At 45.3% G+C, this 24,188-nt stretch overlaps 1 protein-coding gene across 1 annotated transcript; it reads left to right on the top strand.

Moving 5' to 3' along the window:
- Positions 1-810: 810 nt before the first annotated feature.
- Positions 811-5,172, top strand: LOC140372019 (uncharacterized). Its single transcript, XM_072459273.1, has 2 exons — positions 811-1,901; positions 2,525-5,172. The coding sequence occupies exons 1-2, from the start codon at positions 974-976 to the stop codon at positions 4,582-4,584; spliced, it is 2,988 nt and encodes a 995-aa protein (XP_072315374.1). The 5' UTR covers positions 811-973; the 3' UTR covers positions 4,585-5,172.
- The last annotated feature ends 19,016 nt before the right edge of the window (positions 5,173-24,188 follow it).

Here is a 24,188-nt window from a genome sequence, read left to right as displayed (position 1 = left end):
GCCACACCTGCTACCACACCTGCTTCCACACCTGCTGTCACACCTGTCACACCTGCTACCACACCTGCTTCCACACCTGCTGTCACACCTTCCACACCTGCTGTCACACCTGCCACACCTGCTACCACACCTGCTTCCACACCTGCTGTCACACCTGTCACACCTGTCACACCTGCTACCACACCTTCCACACCTGCTGTCACACCTGCCACACCTGCTTCCACACCTGCTGCCACACCTGCTGTCACACCTGCCACACCTGTCACACCTGCCACACCTGCTACCACACCTGCCACACCTGCTTCCACACCTGCTGTCAAACCTGCCACACCTGCTGTCACACCTGCCACACCTGCTGCCACACCTGGTCAGGGAATGTCGTTGCCACGTGAAGCACGTCGAGGGCCTTGAAGGTGGAAAAGAGCTATATAAATACACTGTAATAATAATAAATACTATTTGAGATAAAATATGCAGAGACATAATTCTTCTGTTTAAGGTTTGACTCAAATGCAGAGTGAGAAGCTCTAGTCTAGAGCAGTGTTTTTAAAACTCTGGTGCGTGTACCACTGGAAGCACGAGAGCTTCTGGTGGTTTCCACAGTTCAAATATTCAGTCAATTTAATCCACATTTTGTCCTCCTTTGTATAACCCTTGTTTAGTATAAGAATTACATTACATTTATTTCAGACCTGGTTTATTCCAAAATAGTCCTGTTTTTACACTAGAATCAACTGAAACTCATTTTCAAATAGCTGTGTACTAACCTGTCATTCTGTTTCTCCCCTCAGACTGCCATGGTCGAATTCTGTTAATCGGAAGAAGTGATGAGAAAAAGAAAGCCCTTCTTAAACTGATATGCCAAAGATCGAGTCATCAAAGTAGCTCTAAAGTAGACATTGATGAATGGAGAGGGAAGCTCCTGAAAGTAGTGAGATCGACAGACGTCTTCAGTGTGACTGTTCCAGAAGTGATGGACGACATGAGGAGATGTGTGAGAGCGTGTGATCCAGGTCCAAACGTGCTCCTGCTTTTAGTGAAGCCTTCTGAATTCAAAGAGAGACACAGACAAACACTCAACTTCATCCTGACTTTGTTTGAGCCAAATGCTTTTAAATCTGCCGTCGTGGTTTTTACTCATGATGAAGAGAGTGATGGTGCTTCTCAGCTGCTTCGTGACTGCGAAGGACGATTCTACAAGATGTTCAAAGAAAACCGCAGCCAGTTAATGAATATTATAGAAACGATGGTTGATAAAAACCATGGATCTTGCGTCACATTAACCAGAGAAACAAAAATGCATCTGAACTTAGTTTTCTTTGGAAGACAAGGATCAGGGAAGGCGTCTGTGGCTCAAGCCATTTTAGGTGAAGCAGTCTGTTATTCGGCCCGGAGTCCATCAAAGTGCACGAAGCGTGACGGAGAAGTGTCCTCAAGACCGGTTTCTATCGTGAAGCTGCCGGCGCTGTCGGGGAAAACCCAGAAGGAGGTGATGGAGGAGTGTTTGAGCTGCATCTCCATGTGTGGTCCAGATGGAGTCCACGTTTTTGTCATGGTTTTACCTCTGAAAGCTCTCACCGATGAAGACAAGGCAGAGTTTAAAACCCTCCAGGACGCCTTCAGCTCCAGGATCAACAACTGCTCTGTGGTCCTCTTCACCGTGGAGTCCGATCCCAACAGCCCGGCTTTTACTGAGTTTGTGAACCGACACGAGGACCTCCGGAGTCTGTGTGAAAGCTGTAGAGGAAGCGTCTTCTTCAACATCAACGACAAAGCACAAGTTCCTCAAGTGGTGGAAGAAATAGAAAAGTCCAGGAACCGGTACACAACAGAAGAATTTGCAAAGATTCAAATAGAAAGATTTACTCGAGCATCTTCTTCTCAAACAAGATTCGTCAAACGTGAGTACTTTAATTAAAAACTGCACTATTCTTTGTCTTTAATCAGTCGTTTGACACAGTTCATGTTGATTGACGTCCTGCTCTAGATGTTTCGGACACAATCTGACAAGGACAAACGCAGAAGGAGAGTAAAACACGCACTTATAAAACATCACTTCATGTGTTCACATGACAGGACAAAAGAACTTCTCCCACAATGATAGATCTTCTGACGACATAATCCACTTTTGAGACTCAAAACTGTGGTGAGATGTTGTAATAGACTCAAAGACATCATGACCAGATCACGCTTCCAGTTTTCACGTATTTATTATGTGAAGGTGGCAAGAAATCCAATGTGTTTGACGAGCTTAGTCTGGATCAGCGAGCGTGTGATCGAAGGGCAACTGCGTCTTGAATGTAGACTAAAGATGACCCAAATCACTCCAAATACAAGTCCCAGTGGATAAACGAGAAGGGAAAACAGTCTTGCTCTGTTGATAAGCTCCTTAAAGTCGAGTTTGCCTGCACTTTGTCATATCTGTATCAGTGAATCTCTAGAAACACTAGAATCCCGAATTGCCTGTTGTGTTTTGATGCAGTTCTTGTCAAACTGTCGTAACCCCAGATTTCTTTGTTTGCAGAGGGCAGAACGAGCGAGAAGACTCTGCGGATCGTTCTGATTGGAAAGACCGGCCGGGGCAAGAGCTCCTCTGGAAACACCATCCTGGGAAGAGAAGTGTTCAACTGCGATTACGGCCAAAAAGCCACCACCAAGTTCTGTCAGAAAGAGCAGAGCAAACTGAAGCGCTGCTGCGTGGATGTCGTGGACACGCCCGGCCTGTTCGACATGAGCATGTCCAATCACGAGATCAACGATGAAATGATGAAATGCATCAGTCTTTTGGCTCCGGGGCCGCACGTCTTTCTGTTGGTGCTGGGAATCGACAGGTTCACGCCAGAGGAGAACGAGACCCTCAACCTGATCAAGAAAGGGTTTGGAAAAGACGCGCAGAGATACACGATTGTTCTCTTCACTCACGGAGATGTGTTGGATAAAAATAAGACGACCATTAAAGATTTTATTGAAAACAAGTGTGACCCTTTGTGTCAAAGGCTCATCTCCGAATGTGGGAACAGGTACCAGGTCTTCAACAACTGCGACGAGAGTAAAACACAAGTCCAGGTCGATGAGCTGATCCAAAAGATTGACGCTCTGGTGGAGGAAAACGGCGGAAGCTGCTACACAAACGACATGCTCAAAGAAGCCGAGGCCGCCATTCAGGAAGAGGTGCAACGGCTGCTGAAGGAAAAGGAGGACGAGCTGAGGAGAGAAATGCAAGAGATGAGAGATCAACACGAACGAGAGATTTGGGAAATCCAAACCAAAATGGACAAAGAGCGCGAGGAGACGGAGAGAGAGAGAGAAGAGAAGGACAGAGAACTGAGAGCAATGAAAACTCAAATCAGAAAGGATCGGAAGCAGTGGAGCAAGAATCAGAAGAAGAAAGAGGAGGAATATAGAAAGGAAAAACAAATGGAGGAAGATCAACGACAGGAGTATGAACAGAACATTCAGAAACTGGAGGAGAACCTTCTACGTAGTTTTGATTTGAAATCTCTGGAGAGCAAAGATCAAATTGAGCGGGAAAGGAAAGCCTGGGAGGAAGAACGGGGGGAGAGCGAAAGACGATATGAAGAGGAGCAAAGGAAGTGGCAGGAGGAGCAGGAGAGGCTCAGAAAGCAGGAGCAGGAGTACAACGAAAAGCTGGAAACGTGGACGAAGGAAAGAGAGAACGATCGACGACTGCGCGAACAAGAGGAGACGACGAGGAAGGAGCTGGAGAAGGAACATCATCGACAGATCGACGACCTGGAAAGGAAGTACAAGGACGAGGCGCGGAAACAGGCGGAAGAATTCAACGAGTTCAAGAAGGGAAAGGAGATCGACTTTGCGGCGCTCATAAACCGACACCTGGAAGAAGCTCAGCGCCTGAAAGAGGACGTCACGCGAAAAGAGGGCGAATACAAAAGCTTGGAAGTCCTTAAGACTCACAACGAAACCACTTTGAAAACGGACATGGAAAAACTGCAGAGCGCACACAAGCAAGAACTGATCGATTTGGCAATAATCGCCCTGATGGAAGAGAAGAAGAACAACGAGGAGATAAGGAACATCCAGAGAAAGCACAAACAAGAGGTAAAAACGTGCGAAAAAGAGGTTTCGGATCAGTTTGAACAAGAGCGTAAACGGAAAGTAGAGAAGCTAAAGAAAAGGCAGAAGCTAGAAGTGGAAGACCTGGAGGAAGTGGAAGACCTGGAGGAAGTGGAAGAAGAAGACCTCTCACTGAGAAAGAAAGAACTGTCTGAGAAACACCAAAAACAATTAAAAGATGTAGAATCCAAGCTGTGGAACGAGAGGAAGCAGCAGCTGAAGGAAAAGGTGGACGAAATAAAGAAAAAACATGAGAAAGAGATGAACAACGTCACCAAGAAGCTTCTAGAGAAAAATACAAATCATTGGGCCAGAAAAACGAGAGAGTTAGAGAAGAAACAGCAACAGGAAATGGAGAGATTTGAGAGAAAAGCTGGAGGAAAAGTGAACGAGGTGGAACTGGACCGACTCAAGACCAAACACCAAATGGAGATGGATCAGATCAAGAGGAGGATGTTTCTGGAGGAAGGACGCTGCTCCGTGCTGTAAACGCTGCATGGATTTATGGATTTATGGATTCATACTTATTGTGTCATATATGGTTTTTATTCTATTTCACATGTTTACAGAAAACTTTTTTCACTTTTGGTGAAACGCTCAGAGACAGAAACGTCATCCAAGGGATTTTGTTTTTCAATATTTTGTAATTTCATAATAATTAATTAAAAGAGTCAAATGATGCAGTAAATGATGAAGCTGTTGAGGCTCTATTTTCCCAGTGTCTTTTAATTGTGATTTTCCAAATTAAAGCGAGTTGTAAAAGAGTGTTTTACACATTTGAGATTCTGTGATATCTATGGAAGCGATGAAAGGCAAAGTCATAGAATATGTCAAATATTCATTGATTGATTTTATTTTTTAAAAAAATATTTCAAATGACTCGAGCAGAAACACTTCATAGACATATTATGGTCAAGAGATATTTGATGACAGTGTATTATTATTATAAATACAATCACTACATGGCTTGTTGATTATTGTGTGTTGGACACATTCAACTGTCTTGGATCCACAGATGAAGCCTTGGCGCCCCCTAGTGGCTTGTGGTGCCCGGGGCATGTAGAAAATACACAATAAACTGACTTAAATTACTGACTGATTATCAAAACTCACTTTTTTTACTCTACGATGTTGATGGAATGTTAATTTGTATTCATTTGTGACAAATAAAATTTCAATCTTTCTTCAACTTCTACAAAATTGTCCAATCAATATTTACCACAAACTCAACAACGTCAGAATTAGGAAAACACGATCCTTCACGTGGACTTTATCAAACTTTAATAAATAATAAATATAGCACACACATACACACTATACTATACAACAGCTGCGTGTAAAAAATAAATACAATTTTCATACTATTTCAAATACCGTGATGATTTCCTCAGATTTTAGAAAAGTCACTGTTTCCGAAAACCACCAAATGAAAGAGAAGATTTACTAGTAACTTGTACTTGTATTCGGTGTATTCGGTACTACTACATTCTGATTACTAGTACTACATTCTGATTACTAGTACTACATTCTGATATTCTGATTACTTGTACTACATTCTGATTACCTGTACTACATTCTGATTACTAGTACTACATTCTGATTACTAGTACTACATTCTGATTACCTGTACTACATTCTGATTACTAGTACTACATTCTGATTACTAGTACTACATTCTGATTACTAGTACTAGTACTGCATTCTGATTACTTGTACTACATTCTGATTACTAGTATTAGTACTACATTCTGATTACTAGTACTACATTCTGATTACTAGTACTACATTCTGATTACTAGTATTAGTACTACATTCTGATTACTAGTACTACATTCTGATTACTAGTACTAGTACTACATTCTGATTACTAGTACTGCATTCTGATTACTAGTACTACATTCTGATTACTAGTATTAGTACTACATTCTGATTACTAGTACTACATTCTGATTACTAGTACTAGTACTACATTCTGATTACTAGTACTGCATTCTGATTACTAGTACTACATTCTGATTACTAGTATTAGTACTACATTCTGATCACTAGTACTACATTCTGATTACTAGTACTACATTCTGATTACTAGTACTACATTCTGATTACCTGTACTACATTCTGATTACTAGTATTAGTACTACATTCTGATTACTAGTACTACATTCTGATTACTAGTACTAGTACTACATTCTGATTACTAGTACTGCATTCTGATTACTAGTACTACATTCTGATTACTTGTACTACATTCTGATTACTAGTACTACATTCTGATTACTAGTACTACATTCTGATTACTAGTACTACATTCTGATTACTAGTACTACATTCTGATTACCTGTACTACATTCTGATTACTAGTACTAGTACTACATTCTGATTACTAGTACTACATTCTGATTACTAGTACTAGTACTACATTCTGATTACTAGTACTAGTACTGCATTCTGATTACTTGTACTACATTCTGATTACTAGTACTAGTACTGCATTCTGATTACTTGTACTACATTCTGATTACTAGTACTAGTACTGCATTCTGATTACTAGTACTAGTACTGCATTCTGATTACTTGTACTACATTCTGATTACTAGTACTAGTACAACATTCTGATTACTAGTACTACATTCTGATTACTAGTACTACATTCTGATTACTAGTACTACATTCTGATTACTAGTACTAGTACTGCATTCTGATTACTTGTACTACATTCTGATTACTAGTACTAGTACAACATTCTGATTACTAGTACTACATTCTGATTACTAGTTCTAGTACTACATTCTGATTACTAGTACTACATTCTGATTACCTGTACTACATTCTGATTACTAGTACTACATTCTGATTACTAGTACTACATTCTGATTACTAGTACTACATTCTGATTACTAGTACTAGTACTGCATTCTGATTACCTGTACTACATTCTGATTACTAGTACTAGTACTACATTCTGATTACTAGTACTAGTACTGCATTCTGATTACTAGTACTACATTCGGATTACTAGTACTAGTACTACATTCGGATTACTAGTACTACATTCTGATTACTAGTATTAGTACTACATTCTGATTACTTGTACTACATTCTGATTACTAGTACTACATTCTGATTACTAGTACTAGTACTGCATTCTGATTACTTGTACTACATTCTGATTACTAGTACTGCATTCTGATTACTAGTACTAGTACTGCATTCTGATTACTAGTACTGCATTCTGATTACTTGTACTACATTCTGATTACTAGTACTACATTCTGATTACTAGTACTAGTACTGCATTCTGATTACTTGTACTACATTCTGATTACTAGTACTAGTACTGCATTCTGATTACTAGTACTAGTACTGCATTCTGATTACTTGTACTACATTCTGATTACTAGTACTAGTACTGCATTCTGATTACTAGTACTACATTCTGATTACTAGTACTACATTCGGATTACTAGTACTAGTACTGCATTCTGATTACTAGTACTACATTCGGATTACTAGTACTACATTCTGATTACTAGTACTAGTACTGCATGCTGATTACTAGTACTAGTACTGCATTCTGATTACTAGTACTACATTTGGATTACTAGTACTACATTCTGATTACTAGTACTAGTACTACATTCTGATTACTAGTACTACATTCTGATTACTAGTACTAGTACTGCATTCTGATTACTAGTACTAGTACTACATTCTGATTACTAGTACTACATTCTGATTACTAGTACTACATTCTGATTACTAGTACTACATTCTGATTACTAGTACTGCATTGGGATAATCACAGCTCTAACTCATATTCTCAAAAAACCATCATCACATTAAAAACACTCAGATGAATGTAGCAGCTGCCGTCGCACACATCGTTTATGCTCCCTCGTTAAAGTGTCATTAAGCAGAGGCCCTAAACACACCCCCTGCAGGACACTCTGTCCCCTGCAAGACACTCTGTCCCTGCAGGACACTCTGTCCACTCTGGAGAGCAGCTTCAGTGACTGATCCACCCTCGCTGTGTGAAGGAGATGTTTCACAGTCTGTCCTGCTGCTGCTGTCAGACTCTACAACAAACACTGTCATACACATGTGCAATACTGTCATATTCATGTGCAATACTGAATTAACCATGTGCAATACCTGTAACTAAGTATCTTAATTAGTGGTAAAAAAAAACCCGAATAAAACCTCGTCAAGAGTCATCCATTTACAGCCAATGCAAAGGACGACAGATCCGTGAATTGCACTTTGTCCATTGCAGGTTTCACGCGATTTGGACAATTGTGGCGGTAAAGTTGGACAATGATAAAGTTGGACAATGATAAAGTTGGACAATGATAAAGTTGGACAATGATAAAGTTGGACAATTGTAAAGTTGGACAATGATAAAGTTGGACAATGATAAAGTTGGACAATGATAAAGTTGGACAATGATAAAGTTGGACAATGATAAAGTTGGACGATTGTAAAGTTGGACAATGATAAAGTTGGACAATGATAAAGTTGGACAATGATAAAGTTGGACAATGATAAAGTTGGACAATGATAAAGTTGGACAATGATAAAGTTGGACAATGATAAAGTTGGACGATTGTAAAGTTGGACGATTGTAAAGTTGGACGATTGTGGCGGTAAAGTGGTCGGTTTACGCCACAGTTCCCCCGACGCAACGAGTCAACGAGAAACAAAGTTTCGCAAAAGCACAACTAAGAACTGCACGTCGGCTTCTTTCAAAAGGCTCGGAAAAGTTTCCGTTATTCGTCTGAAAAACGTCCATGTTTTTTATGATTGTTATCGCTCTTTGACGAGGGCGGAGTCCCGTCCTGCTCCTCGTTCAAACCATAAAGGAGTGCGTTTATGTCGGGTTATTAATAATAAGGAGCATATTTTCATGACTGAACCACGTCTGGTTGTGTTTAACGGAAAGTTTCTGCACCGCACACGATATTTACATCATTTCTAAATATGAATAATGAGCTCAAGTTAATGGGTTGGAAAAAAAGCTTAATTCAAGTGAAGAAAGAGATTTATTATATTTACTGATGTTTACTCCGTCTCTTATTTTAAATCCTTGTTTTAACTATTAGACTATTTCTTTTTAGGAGTAAATTCATCATGTTTTTCCACAGCCAATCAGCCGCCAGTAAAAACACGTAGAGTTCAGACTTCGGAGCGTTAAAAGTCTCTTGTTTATGTTCAGGAAATTAATATTGAAAGCCAGTTTTAGATCCAGTGTAGATATTGACAAATGTGGTGTTTGTATCGTATGAACAAACAGGACTTTACAGCACCAACAGTGTCCGAGCTGAGGCTGCTGCGGCTGAAACGTCTCTTACAGGTGTCCCCTGAGGTTTGGTCGAAAAGACATCACCATTTTCAAACATTAAAGTCTCCTCTTCCACGTGATTCCACCGCATGTTACATTCTGAGGTCTGAGCGTTTACCTCGGGTCCTAAGTCTGTGAAGCTTGTATCGATTCCATGTCTCGGCGTCAAATTTACATCCAAAGTTCAACTAGAGTTTTTCTATTTTGCCCAGAACCTTCGCCAAATCCAATAAATGTTGCACAGGTGACGTCACGTTACACAAAAAACGAACTTAAAACTGTTGAAAAGAGAATAAACGTTTCACAGACGCCTCAAGGTCAAAGTCTCACCGTCCGAACAGGGTTAGCAGCGCGGGGTGTGAGCGTGTTTAGTGTTGACCCTTTAAATAGTGTTGACCCTTTAAATAGTGTTGACCCTTTAAATAGTGTTGACCCTTTAAATAGTGTTGACCCTTTAAAAAGTGTTGACCCTTTAAAAAGTGTTGACCCTTTAAATAGTGTTGACCCTTTAAATAGTGTTGACCCTTTAAAAAGTGTTGACCCTTTAAATAGTGTTGACCCTTTAAATAGTGTTGACCCTTTAAAAAGTGTTGACCCTTTAAATAGTGTTGACCCTTTAAATAGTGTTGACCCTTTAAAAAGTGTTGACCCTTTAAATAGTGTTGACCCTTTAAATAGTGTTGACCCTTTAAAAAGTGTTGACCCTTTAAATAGTGTTGACCCTTTAAATAGTGTTGACCCTTTAAATAGTGTTGACCCTTTAAAAAGTGTTGACCCTTTAAAAAGTGTTGACCCTTTAAATAGTGTTGACCCTTTAAATAGTGTTGACCCTTTAAATAGTGTTGACGCTTTAAAAAGTGTTGACCCTTTAAAAAGTGTTGACCCTTTAAATAGTGTTGACCCTTTAAATAGTGTTGACCCTTTAAATAGTGTTGACCCTTTAAAAAGTGTTGACCCTTTAAATAGTGTTGACCCTTTAAAAAGTGTTGACCCTTTAAATAGTGTTGACCCTTTAAAAAGTGTTGACCCTTTAAATAGTGTTGACCCTTTAAAAAGTGTTGACCCTTTAAATAGTGTTGACCCTTTAAAAAGTGTTGACCCTTTAAATAGTGTTGACCCTTTAAAAAGTGTTGACCCTTTAAATAGTGTTGACCCTTTAAAAAGTGTTGACCCTTTAAATAGTGTTGACCCTTTAAATAGTGTTGACCCTTTAATTAGTGTGTTGACCCTTTAAATAGTGTTGACCCTTTAAAAAGTGTTGACCCTTTAAATAGTGTTGACCCTTTAAATAGTGTTGACCCTTTAAAAAGTGTTGACCCTTTAATTAGTGTTGACCCTCTAATTAGTGTTGACCCTTTAAATAGTGTTGACCCTTTAAAAAGTGTTGACCCTTTAATTAGTGTTGACCCTTTAAATAGTGTTGACCCTTTAAAAAGTGTTGACCCTTTAATTAGTGTTGACCCTTTAAAAAGTGTTGACCCTTTTATTAGTGTTGACCCTTTAATTAGTGTTGACCCTTTAAAAAGTGTAGACCCTTTAATTAGTGTTGACCCTCTAATTAGTGTTGACCCTTTAAAAAGTGTTGACCCTTTAAAAAGTGTTGACCCTTTAATTAGTGTTGACCCTCTAATTAGTGTTGACCCTTTAATTAGTGTTGACCCTTTAAATAGTGTTGACCCTTTAAAAAGTGTTGACCCTTTAATTAGTGTTGACCCTCTAATTAGTGTTGACCCTTTAATTAGTGTTGACCCTCTAATTAGTGTTGACCCTTTAATTAGTGTTGACCCTTTAAATAGTGTTGACCCTTTAAAAAGTGTTGACCCTTTAATTAGTGTTGACCCTTTAATTAGTGTTGACCCTTTAAATAGTGTTGACCCTTTAAAAAGTGTTGACCCTTTAATTAGTGTTGACCCTTTAAATAGTGTTGACCCTTTAATTAGTGTTGACCCTTTAATTAGTGTTGACCCTTTAAATAGTGTTGACCCTTTAAAAAGTGTTGACCCTTTAATTAGTGTTGACCCTCTAATTAGTGTTGACCCTTTAATTAGTGTTGACCCTTTAAATAGTGTTGACCCTTTAATTAGTGTTGACCCTTTAATTAGTGTTGACCCTCTAATTAGTGTTGACCCTTTAATTAGTGTTGACCCTTTAAATAGTGTTGACCCTTTAATTAGTGTTGACCCTTTAACCACCAACACCACCATCAACACTTGCACCTAGAAAAAGGAAACACGATGAGATCAGCACCACACAGACAGCAGGGGGCAGTGGTTTCCCAAACAGAGGGACGAGGACCTGGAGGTACGTCCAGTGGTTTCAGATCAAAAATGATGGGGAAATGGAGTTGTGTTTTGACTTAAAAAAATCTTTATTAACAAATTTGTCCTTTAGAACGTTTGCAAGGAGTTTGTAGCATGAACATTTAACAGGAATAATATACATTTAACTTCAGATTAATACAAAATATATATGTTTGTGTGTGTGTGAATGAAAGGAGCAGAAAGACGTATAAAACATATAAAACCTGAACCTCTTTCACAAGGGAAACAAATACTTATTTCAGTGACATCACATGTAAAGTACAACAGCAGTAGCTCCTCCTCCTTTTGTTGTACTTCCTCCGTTCTGCTTGTCCAACCTGTTTTTCAAGACTCCAGTTCCTCATTCTTTCATAGTCACATGATGTTCTGCCTGAGAGAGAGCGACTCAGAGAGACTTTGAGAACTCTGATATTTATCCTACTCTGAGTAAGCCCCGCCCCATGTCCTCAAAACACTGTTATAAACAGCCGGTAGGTTGAACTTAAACCTCCATTTGTGTTTAAAGAGGATTCTCTTTTTTAACACATTTTTGTTCACAAAAGAGAATCTTCTTTATCACAAACAGAGATTTGAGGTTGAGTTTAGCCATAATATACAACAGCATTTATATATTAAAAAATAAACTCACCCTCTGTGGGTGGACTCTCTCTTCTTTCCCCTTCAAGCTGGGGGCCTCTCCCAGAGGCCCCTGGGCTCCTCCTCCAGAGGCTCCTGGGCTCCTCCTCCAGAGGCCCCTGGGAGCTTGAGGCTTCTTCAGTATCTTTGCTGTTCCTGCACTTTTCTGGACCGAGATGTTTGATGTTTTTCCTGGATCTGCTCAAGTCACTCCTCCAGTTTGGGGGTCACTCCTCCAGTTTGGGGGTCACTCCTCCAGTTTGGGGGTCACTCCTCCAGTTTGGGGGTCACTCCTCCAGTTTGGGGGTCACTCCTCCAGTGCTCAGGTCACTACAGCACCACTGACACCTTCAGGCTCCAGACCTTCTCCAGCTCCTCTCTGAGGCCTTGGGATTTCTCTAGTTTCTCATGTTTTCCCGATGTTTCCATCCCATGATGCACTGCAATGTCCACCACCACGGCTCCTCTGACCCTTGAGACCACCACTATGTCCGGTTTGTTCCATTACCATTCAGTCTGTATCTGGAAGTCCCAGAGGACCTTGACTCGGTCGTTCTCCACCTTTGGAGGTGTTTCCCACCTTGTCCTTGGGGTCTCCAGCTCGTGCTCTGCACAGATGTTTCTTACTCTATGTCAGCTCCTGGTGATGGAGCTCCATGTGTGATGTCCCTGCAGCATCTGCACCTGCAGCATCTGCACCTGCAGTTATGTGTGGGATGGTCTCAGGGCCCCTTTGCACAGCCTAAACCTTGGGTCTTGTCTCAGGGCCCCCTTTGCACAGCCTACACCTTGGGTCTTGTCTGGTGTGGTAGATCTGGGCCTCTGTCCTTCAGACCGACTCTTTCTAACCATATATATATATATATACATATATAAATATGATGAAGGATTATATGGCCCAAACACAGAGTCCAGCTTCTTCTACAATGGACCCCTCCTGACGAATGAGGCATTACACCCACTATATAAGATAAGATAAGATCCTCCTTTATTGTCCCACATGGGGAAATTTCATTGGTGCAACGCAGGTAGATCCAGAGGTAGATCCAGAAGAACAGATCACTTATAGGAAGTCTGAAAAACACTTTCAGTAGAAGATCTCCTATAAATAAATAAAAAACTCCCATAGACAAATAAATACATAAATACATAAATACCATTGCATGTGATCACGACAGTAATTGCACATGGATATCTGTCACGACAGCACATAGATTGCACATGAACTTCACATGAATTGCACATATGACAGAATTGCACATCAGTATTAGGTTAGGTCAGTATTGTGAGTGTTCAGGACTAACAGTTTTTGTTATAAAGTCTGACAGCAGCAGGAAGGAAAGACCTACGGAACCTTTCCTTCACACAGCGAGGGTGGATCAGTCATTGAAGCTGCTCTCCAGAGCGGACAGAGTGTCCTGCAGGGGACAGAGTGTCCTGCAGGGGGTGAGACTCATGGTCCAGCATAGATGTGAATCTAGCCAGGACCCTCCTGTCCCCCACCTCCTGCACCGAGTCCAGAGCACAGCCCAGGACGGAGCTGGACTTCTTTTGATGACTCTGTCCAGCCTCTTCCTCTCCCTCTCTGTGATGCTGTTGCTCCAGCAGACCACACCTACAGGAGCTGATGCCACCACAGAGTCGTAGAAGGTTTTCAGGAGTGGCCCTGTCAGGAGTGGCCCTGTCACTCCAAAAGACCTGAGTCTCCTCAGGAGGTAGAGCCGACTCTGGCTCTTCCTGTACAGTCTGTGTTATGAGTCCAGTCCAGTTTGTGGTTCAGATGAACACCCAGGTCCTTGTATGAGTCACTCTCTCAATGTCCCGTCCCTGGATGTTCACTGGTGAGGGGGCAGTGGGGTGGCGTCTGCGGAAGTCCACCACCATCTCCTTGGTCTTCCCCGCGTTGATGAGGAGGTGGTTCCGCTGACACCAGTCCACAAAGTCCTGCTCCTCTGTACTCCTCGTCATCGTCGTCTGTGATGAGTCCAATGATGGCAGAGTCATCAGAGAACTTCTGCAGGACACAGCTGTCCGTGTCATGTCTGAAGTCTGCAGTGTAAAGGGTGAAGAGAAAGGGCGCGAGGACAGTGCCCTGGGGCGCCCCCACACTGCAGGTCCGAGTGTCAGACACACAGTTCCGGGCTCTCACAAACTGGGGTCGGTCTGTGAGGTAGTCCAGGATCCACTCTGCCAGGTCATACTCCACACCAGCGTCTCCAGCTTGTCCCTCAGGAGCCGTCTCCAGCTTGTCCCTCAGGAGCCGTCTCCAGCTTGTCCCTCAGGAGCCGTCTCCAGCTTGTCCCTCAGGAGCTGATGGTGTTGAAGGCGCTGGAGAGATGAAAGAACAGGATCCTCACAGAGCTGCCAGGCTTCTCCAGGTGAGAGAGAGAGCGGTGCAGCAGGAGATGACGGCGTCCTCCACTCCGATGTCAGGACGATATGCAAACTGCAGCGGGTCCTGAACTCACGGTGGAGCGGAGGTGGTTCAGGACCAGCTCCAGTGTCTTCATCAGGACGTGAGAGACACCGGCCTGAAGCTGTTGAGGTCTTTGGGGCGCGGTGTCTTAGGCACAGGCACCAGACAGGAGGTCTTCAGACCTGTGGTACCAGACAGGAGGTCTTCAGACCTGTGGTACCAGACAGGAGGTCTTCAGACCTGTGGTACCAGACAGGAAGTCTTCAGACCTGTGGTACCAGACAGGAGGTCTTCAGACCTGTGGTACCAGACAGGAGGTCTTCAGACCTGTGGTACCAGACAGGAGGTCTTCAGACCTGTGGTACCAGACAGGAGGTCTTCAGACCTGTGGTACCAGACAGGAGGTCTTCAGACCTGTGGTACCAGACAGGAGGTCTTCAGACCTGTGGTACCAGACAGGAGGTGTGAGATATGTGATTATTGTTGTCAGTTCCACCTTTTGAATGGGAAATAGTCTTAAACTCTTGCTGAGTCTGAAACCCATGAATATCAACAACTTGTATCAAAACTTTTCTGATTAGCTTTAGAATGGTCTTGATGTATATCAAATCTGACAAAAGAAAACATGGTAATATTACATAATATGATATATATTAATATCATAATATTACATATGTAATGTAATATACTATATTACAATACACGCTGGGACATTTGTCTAAGGACACGGGACGCTAGGACATGTGTCTAAGGACATGGGACGCTGGGACATGTGTCTAAGGACACAGGATGCTGGGACATTTGTCTAAGGTCACGGGACGCTGGGACGCTGGGACATGTGTCCAAGGACACAGGACCCTGGGACATGTGTCAGTTGCATTGACAACATCTCTTCAAACGTATCTGTCCGTCTGTGGTTCGACTCAAACTCAAAGAAGAAGCCTACAGGGCGGGGCCATCCATTTAGTATGTACGCATCTAGGGGAGGAGGGGGGTCAAAAATGGGCCAATTCTTCCTATGAACACAGTGCTTAAAAATGTGTAGGGGGGCGTGTCTTAATCTCCTTGATAAATTGTCTTCTGCCATAAAAAAGAGTTGTCAGTCATTCATTTCAGGAAAAGTCAGATGTACAAACCTGTTTGTTCACATTTGTGGCACGCACTGTAGACATTGTGTGATTTGACACCTTTAATAGAAGCTCTCGCAGGTGCATCACAAATCACTGAACCAACAGTTAGAAAGTAAGTCTTGCCCTTCACAAAAAGCCACCGCTCATTGTTTTTAGCTCACGAACCAAATCTGCCAAATATTCAGAAAGAGGTTTGACTTTGAGTGTCCACAAAGTATAACAGACTTTAGCCTGGTAACTTTCCTAAAATAGGCCAAAACTGTGTATTAGAACTTCTGAAAATTGGAAGCCCGTCAATATTACGTCGTCAGCTTCATCACCACAAAAATCCTCTTCAATAATTCCAGAGCCTCCTGCAGGGTGTGGGGGGCCTCCTCTGAGTGTGGGGGGCCTCCTCTGGGTGTGGGGGGCCTCCTCTGAGTGTGGGGGGCCTCCTCTGGGTGTGGGGGACCTCCTCTGAGTGTGGGGGGCCTCCTCTGAGTGTGGGGGGCCTCCTCTGAGTGTGGGGGGCCTCCTGTGGGTGTGGGGGACCTCCTGCAGGGTGTGGGGGGCCTCCTCTGGTGTGGGGGGCCTCCTCTGAGTGTGGGGGGCCTCCTCTGAGTGTGGGGGGCCTCCTCTGGGTGTAGGGGACCTCCTCTGAGTGTGGGGGGCCTCCTCTGGTGTGGGGGGCCTCCTCTGAGTGTGGGGGGCCTCCTCTGAGTGTGGGGGGCCTCCTGCAGGGTGTGGGGGACCTCCTGCAGGGTGTGGGGGGCCTCCTGCAGGGTGTGGGGGGCCTCCTGCAGGGTGTGGGGGGCCTCCTGCAGGGTGTGGGGGGCCTCCTCTGGTGTGGGGGGCCTCCTCTGGTGTGGGGGGCCTCCTCTGGTGTGGGGGGCCTCCTCTGGTGTGGGGGGCCTCCTCGTTATCTGACCTACAAAAGTCAAATCCAGGTGAATATAGTGGATTTCGTCTCCTTGTATCTTTATTCCATCCATTTTTATTAGTTTTCTGTTTTTTTTATCATTTTTATTATTATTATACTTGTGCCTAATCTGTGCTGCAACACTGGAATTTCCCCCTTGTGGGACAAATAAAGGAAAAAGACAAACACAGAGACTTTTTTAATTAAATCATTTTATGTTTTTGAATGAGTTTAAAGTTCAGGGTCGACGCACTTGTTTCTCACATTGTGTCTTTAAATGTGTTTCATTTTGTTCCTTTTGAGGTCGTGGGACTGTCCCAGTGACTTTGGGCCTTAGGCGGGGCACAGCCTGGACAGGGGCCAACTCGTCGCTGGTCGTTTTGGTTAATTGTATTGATTGTTTTATGTGTGTTTTATTCTGTGTCGTGTTTTCACAGCTGGAAAAGAACTTTCCCTTTGGAAATAAATAAAGTGACATTTGAGAAAACGTATGTAGACTTAAGCCAAACAACAAGTGCAAAACATTGACAGAATATTTGTTCATTATTGGTGATTATTTAGATTTGACGATGTCTTTGTTCTAAAAGCTCTTTTGGTTTGTGTTTCAGAGCAAACACAAGGAGCAGTTTCACAAATCAAACATGTGTTGTTTTTGTGCTCGTAGAATAATATTGGCCAAACCACATGGAACTTCCTGTGCGTGTTTGAAGTTGGCACGTCGCCCGCTTTGTTTTCTGAGAATCAACACTCGCCCACAGTAATAAAAGAGCTGAAACAGCAGCGAAAAGCAACGAAAAGCAACGAAAAGCAACGAAAAGCAACGAAAAGCAACGAAAAGCAACAAAACACACAAAACAAGCAAGTCTATGACAGCGATACAAATGTTTAAAAGAAGATTTACAGAGATTTCATTGCTTTGCGTGGATCGCTCAGACCAGAAGCAGCTATTGATTTTAGCCCTATTGTAACTGCGTCTCTTCGACTCCGTGCGCCCCCTGCTGGCTTCAGACGTCTCTGATTCTTCGCAGAGAAACGCGCTCAGACTTCTGCTGCTTTTGTTCAGCTCGAGCTGGAAAGAACAGAAAAAACACATTTTAGACCCAGAAGCATTGGGGTGTTTGTGACGCCCCCTATGGTCTGATTGACACAACAGCACCGCAGAGCTCCACCGTACGAACACGGCTCCGACACATGAGCCGGCCACGTTCTGCCCGTGTCCAACTATAACCAACGACTAGAGACTTCATCTCTGCAGGACCTGTACACCTGCAGGGCTCTGGGAGGAGGGCCACTCCCCTCAGGCAGGAGGCCACTCCCCTCAGGCAGGAGGCCACTCCCCTCAGGCAGAAGGCCACTCCCCTCAGGCAGGAGGCCACTCCCCTCAGGCAGGAGGCCACTCCCCTCAGGCAGAAGGCCACTCCCTCAGGCAGGAGGCCACTCCCCTCAGGCAGAAGGCCACTCCCCTCAGGCAGGAGGCCACTCCCTCAGGCAGGAGGCCACTCCCTCAGGCAGGAGGCCACTCCCTCAGGCAGGAGGCCACTCCCCTCAGGCAGGAGGCCACTCCCCTCAGGCAGGAGGCCACTCCCTCAGGCAGGAGGCCACTCCCTCAGGCAGAAGGCCACTCCCCTCAGGCAGGAGGCCACTCCCCTCAGGCAGAAGGCCACTCCCTCAGGCAGGAGGCCACTCCCTCAGGCAGGAGGCCACTCCCTCAGGCAGGAGGCCACTCCCTCAGGCAGAAGGCCACTCCCCTCAGGCAGGAGGCCACTCCCCTCAGGCAGGAGGCCACTCCCCTCAGGCAGGAGGCCACTCCCTCAGGCAGAAGGCCACTCCCCTCAGGCAGGAGGCCACTCCCCTCAGGCAGGAGGCCACTCCCCTCAGGCAGAAGGCCACTCCCCTCAGGCAGGAGGCCACTCCCTCAGGCAGGAGGCCACTCCCTCAGGCAGGAGGCCACTCCCCTCAGGCAGGAGGCCACTCCCTCAGGCAGGAGGCCACTCCCTCAGGCAGGAGGCCACTCCCCTCAGGCAGAAGGCCACTCCCCTCAGGCAGGAGGCCACTCCCTCAGGCAGGAGGCCACTCCCTCAGGCAGGAGGCCACTCCCTCAGGCAGGAGGCCACTCCCCTCAGGCAGGAGGCCACTCCCTCAGGCAGGAGGCCACTCCCTCAGGCAGAAGGCCACTCCCCTCAGGCAGGAGGCCACTCCCCTCAGGCAGAAGGCCACTCCCTCAGGCAGGAGGCCACAGTTCATCAGGACCAGAACCTCCCGTCATAAGAACAGTTTCTTTCCCTCTGCTGATGGACTCATGAACACTGCCTAAGCACCTTCACTCACTGCACTGTCACTTCCTGTTGCACTACATAACATAGTTAGAATGTATATATCATGCCGTTTTTGTATAAAGTGTTCAATGTTTGTTGTCTGTGTTGCACCAGGACAAGTTCCAATGTGTGTGAATTTTGTGACAAATGGCAATAAAGCTTTTTCTGATTCTGGTTCTAAAACCTTTACAGAGCAGGAAGTGCTGTTACCGTGACGCTCTGGGCTCTGAACATTATGAAAAGTGCTTATGACCACATAGTGGTGAATCATTGTTGTTGTTGTTGTTGTTCAGAATGCATTAAGAAAGTCAGACATGAATCTGTTTTTAAAGACGAATAAACTTAACAGACTGGTTTATCTTCCACACTTTTCCATCAACGTGTTTCATATGAAACTTTAAACACTGTTAAGTTCCTAAAATCTCAACTCATTTTATATGTTTTATCACTGACAAAAAGAATCCCCTCTCGCACAAATTAGATCAATGTTTGTGTTGTTTCATTCTCATTTGACACAAATGTGATTCTAGAAGTAAAATTGTGTTTTGACACTTTCTTGTTGTCTTTTCTTTGGTTTGTTTCCGCTTTATGACATCAAACTCATTTGAACTTTATTGAACTCTCCATGTCATACCTCGAGTCCACTTGCAGTAGGTGCAGATGCCGATGCAGAGGATGACGGTGTAGAGGACGACCAGCACCACGAAGCTCACCAGTTTGAGCAGAGGGATCCCCATTAGATGAGGAGCAGAGGAGGGCGGGGCAGAGGGCGGGGCAGAGGGGGCATCTGTCAATCAAAACATAATGCACAGATTGTCTCTGAGTTCAGGTCAAGACACAGGTCAAGCCGCTTCAGAATACATGTTTTTAAGTTTGAGCAATAAAAACATGTCATTTTATACATGTTTTTTCTCGATCCGACGGACGACACAAAACATGTTGTGTTTTCACTGTCAATGTCAATTTGTTCTGAATCCCCTCACTGCTGTTCTGCAGAGGTCTGAACCCCTCACTGCTGTTCTGCAGAGGTCTGAACCCCCTCACTGCTGTTCTGCAGAGGTCTGAACCCCCTCACTGCTGTTCTGCAGAGGTCTGAACCCCTCACTGCTGTTCTGCAGAGGTCTGAACCCCCTCACTGCTGTTCTGCAGAGGTCTGAACCCCCTCACTGCTGTTCTGCAGAGGTCTGAACCCCTCACTGCTGTTCTGCAGAGGTCTGAACCCCCTCACTGCTGTTCTGCAGAGGTCTGAACCCCCTCACTGCTGTTCTGCAGAGGTCTGAACCCCTCACTGCTGTTCTGCAGAGGTCTGAACCCCCTCATTGCTGTTCTGCAGAGGTCTGAACCCCCTCACTGCTGTTCTGCAGAGGTCTGAACCCCCTCACTGCTGTTCTGCAGAGGTCTGAACCCCCTCACTGCTGTTCTGCAGAGGTCTGAACCCCCTCACTGCTGTTCTGCAGAGGTCTGAACCCCCTCACTGCTGTTCTGCAGAGGTCTGAACCCCCTCACTGCTGTTCTGCAGAGGTCTGAACCCCCTCACTGCTGTTCTACAGAGGTCTGAACCCCCTCACTGCTGTTCTACAGAGGTCTGAACCCTGTCACTGCTGTTCTGCAGAGGTCTGAACCCCCTCACTGCTGTTCTGCAGAGGTCTGAACCCCCTCACTGCTGTTCTACAGAGGTCTGAACCCCATCACTGCTGTTCTGCAGAGGTCAGAACCCCCTCACTGCTGTTCTGCAGAGGTCTGAACCCCCTTACTGCTGTTCTGCAGAGGTCAGAACCCCCTCACTGCTGTTCTGCAGAGGTCTGAACCCCCTAACTGCTGTTCTGCAGAGGTCTGAACCCCCTCACTGCTGTTCTGCAGAGGTCAGAACCCCCTCACTGCTGTTCTGCAGAGGTCAGAACCCCCTCACTGCTGTTCTGCAGAGGTCTGAACCCCCTCACTGCTGTTCTGCAGAGGTCAGAACCCCCTCACTGCTGTTCTGCAGAGGTCAGAACCCTCTCACTGCTGTTCTGCAGAGGTCAGAACCCCCTCACTGCTGTTCTACAGAGGTCAGAACCCCCTCACTGCTGTTCTGCCGAGGTCTGAACCCCCTTACTGCTGTTCTGCAGAGGTCAGAACCCCCTCACTGCTGTTCTGCAGAGGTCTGAACCCCCTAACTGCTGTTCTGCAGAGGTCTGAACCCCCTCACTGCTGTTCTGCAGAGGTCAGAACCCCCTCAATGCTGTTCTGCAGAGGTCAGAACCCCCTCACTGCTGTTCTGCAGAGGTCTGAACCCCCTCACTGCTGTTCTGCAGAGGTCAGAACCCTCTCACTGCTGTTCTGCAGAGGTCAGAACCCCCTCACTGCTGTTCTACAGAGGTCAGAACCCCCTCACTGCTGTTCTGCAGAGGTCTGAACCCCCTCACTGCTGTTCTGCAGAGGTCTGAACCCCTCACTGCTGTTCTGCAGAGGTCTGAACCCCCTCACTGCTGTTCTGCAGAGGTCTGAACCCCCTCACTGCTGTTCTGCAGAGGTCTAAACCCCCTCAGCCAAATAATCAACAAGACTGGCTCTTACCGTTAGGCTTTACAACGAGCCGACTCTCCAGCGACTGGCCCCTGGTTGGGTGCTCACAGCGATACAGGCCCTCGTCCTTCTGAGTTACAGCGAGCACTATCTCACCTCCAGGAGACCGATCAAAAAAAGAACCGTTTCTGAAGAACAAGGCGTTGAAGTTGGAGGTTTGTTTAGCTTCGTCCATCATTTTCAAGGAACATCTCAGCGTGACCTGCTGTCCCTCTGTTATCGGGAACAATGGGCTCTCCAGGATCACTTTCTCAGACGGAATAAAAGAGTTATTTAACGTAACTATAGTTCATGAGGTCTTCATGTTTTAATAGTTTGTAGGATGGTATGTTTTGTAGGACTGGTGACACATCTGAGGAAGGCAACAGCCAAAACATGTCATGGTTTGGCACTAAAACACAGACAGTAAGAAACTATCGATGTTGTGACTCCCACAACCGAGCCTCTGCAGTGTGTTCTCAAAAGAGCCTGTCGGATGCTTTAAAGATGTTTCTTTTAAGATGTTTCTTTTAAGATGTTTCTCATGATGTGATAGAAGTGTTGTTCTATAAGAAACAAATGCTAAGTTCCATTCCCCATCGGGAAGGGCTCCCACGACCTTCTTGCTGTGAAGCTAGCATGCTAACACTGCACTACCGTGCCATACCGTAAATGTATTTCAAAATAAACTTTTACTCATAGTTTCAGTTACTGTGATGACTTCTTATTTAGTTATAGTCAGCAAAATATGGCATTGAAGGCTGATCTTCTCACCTCTGCTCACGGTGATGTCGGCAGCAGGACTACACTCGGTCTGGTTGTGATTCCGGCACTGGTAGAGTCCAGAGTCAGAGGGCATTGTTGGTCCCACTCTGCAGACCCCCGGCCCCTTAGGCACACCCCAGGGTCTTCTACACGGCTCAGGTGTGGAGCGGGTGGTCCTGAAAACCGTCCAGGACGGGGAGGGGCAGGTGACGGTGAAGAACTCATCGCCGTGCATCTGCGAGCTGTGCGGTTCGACTCTCAGAGTGACAGCTGAGGAGGAGACGCAGTCAGAGTTTTAACCATGTCAACGTTTCCTCATCGTTTTCTCACTCAAAGTTGTAGTTTGATTCCCGCATGTTTGAGCAATCCTGTATTGCAATTTGTACTGAACTGACAGATGTGTGAATAACATGTCGATAAGTAAAATAAAGTACTAAACACTCTTTACCTGTGAGAGCGCAGAGCAGAGCCGCCGCCATCCTCGATCTGAAGCTGAAGTTTAGCCACATCCTGATTTCTACTGAACAGGAAACTAAATGTCTGCAAACCAACGCTGATGTGCTGAAGGCCAATGAACGCCAGAGCTTTAAACCACCAAACAAACACTGACAACCACAGAACCTGCACAGAGCACTCTCACCTCACAGCGAGAAGGTTCCAGGGTTTGACTTCTGAGCACTGGTTTTCCCTGCCAATCCAAAACATGCATCACGGGTAAAGTCCTCCAGCTAAAGGTCCTGACCAAAACCAAGACCTGGAGATGTTTCTCAAGCGCTGACCTGACACTGAAGGATGGGTCAAATGCAAATGAGGACAAATTTCCCTTCAGAGACAACACTTATCAATGAAACCCTGAAACCCGATCAGAGCGATCAAGGAGACAGACTTAGTGCTTGTGTGAAGGAGATAAAAACCTGGAGGACACTTAATTATCTGCTTCTTAGTCTGAGACTCGGACCTGCGGTGCGGGGACCTGCAGTGTGAGGGACCTGCAGTGGGGGCGCCCCAGGGCACTGTCCTTGCGCCCTTTCTCTTCACCCTTTACACTGCAGACTTCAGACACGACACGGACAGCTGTTTCCTGCAGAAGTTCTCTGATGACTCTGCATCTCATCGGACTCATCACAGACGATGATGTGGAGGACAGAGGACTGGAGCAGGACTTTGTGGAACTACCTCCTCATCAACGCGGGGAAGACCAAGGAGATGGTGGTGGACTTCCACAGAGGCCACGCCCCCCTCACCAGTGAACATCCAGGGACGGGACATTGAGAGAGTGACTCATACAAGGACCTGGTGTTTCATCTGAACCACAAACTGGACTCATAACACAGACTGCACAGGAAGAGCCAGAGTGGACACTACCTCCTGAGGAGACTCAGGTCTTTTGGAGTGACAGGGCCGCTCCTGACAGGGCCACTCCTGACAGGGCCACTCCTGAAGACCTACTCTGACTCTGTGGTGCATCAGCTCCTGTAGGTGTGGTCTGCTGGAGCAGCAGCATCACAGAGAGGGAGAGGAGGAAGCTGGACAAAGCTCCGTCCTGGGCTGTCCTCTGGACTCGGTGCAGGAGGTGGGGGACAGGAGGGTCCTGGCTAAACTCACATCTATGCTGGACCATGAGTGGCGCCCCCTGCAGGACAATCTGTCCACTCTGGAGAGCAGCTTCAGTGACTGATCCACCCTCGCTGTGTGAAGGAAAGGTTTCGCAGTCTGTCCTTCTGCTGCTGTCAGACTCTACAACAAACACT

Source organism: Eucyclogobius newberryi, unplaced genomic scaffold (assembly GCF_026437365.1).
Source record: "Eucyclogobius newberryi isolate DKJ021-1_F unplaced genomic scaffold, fEucNew1.0.hap1 SCAF_22, whole genome shotgun sequence".
NCBI lineage: Eukaryota > Metazoa > Chordata > Actinopteri > Gobiiformes > Gobiidae > Eucyclogobius > Eucyclogobius newberryi.
The sequence above is the reverse complement of the archived record's forward strand: the minus strand, read 5'-3'. Positions and strand labels throughout refer to the sequence as shown.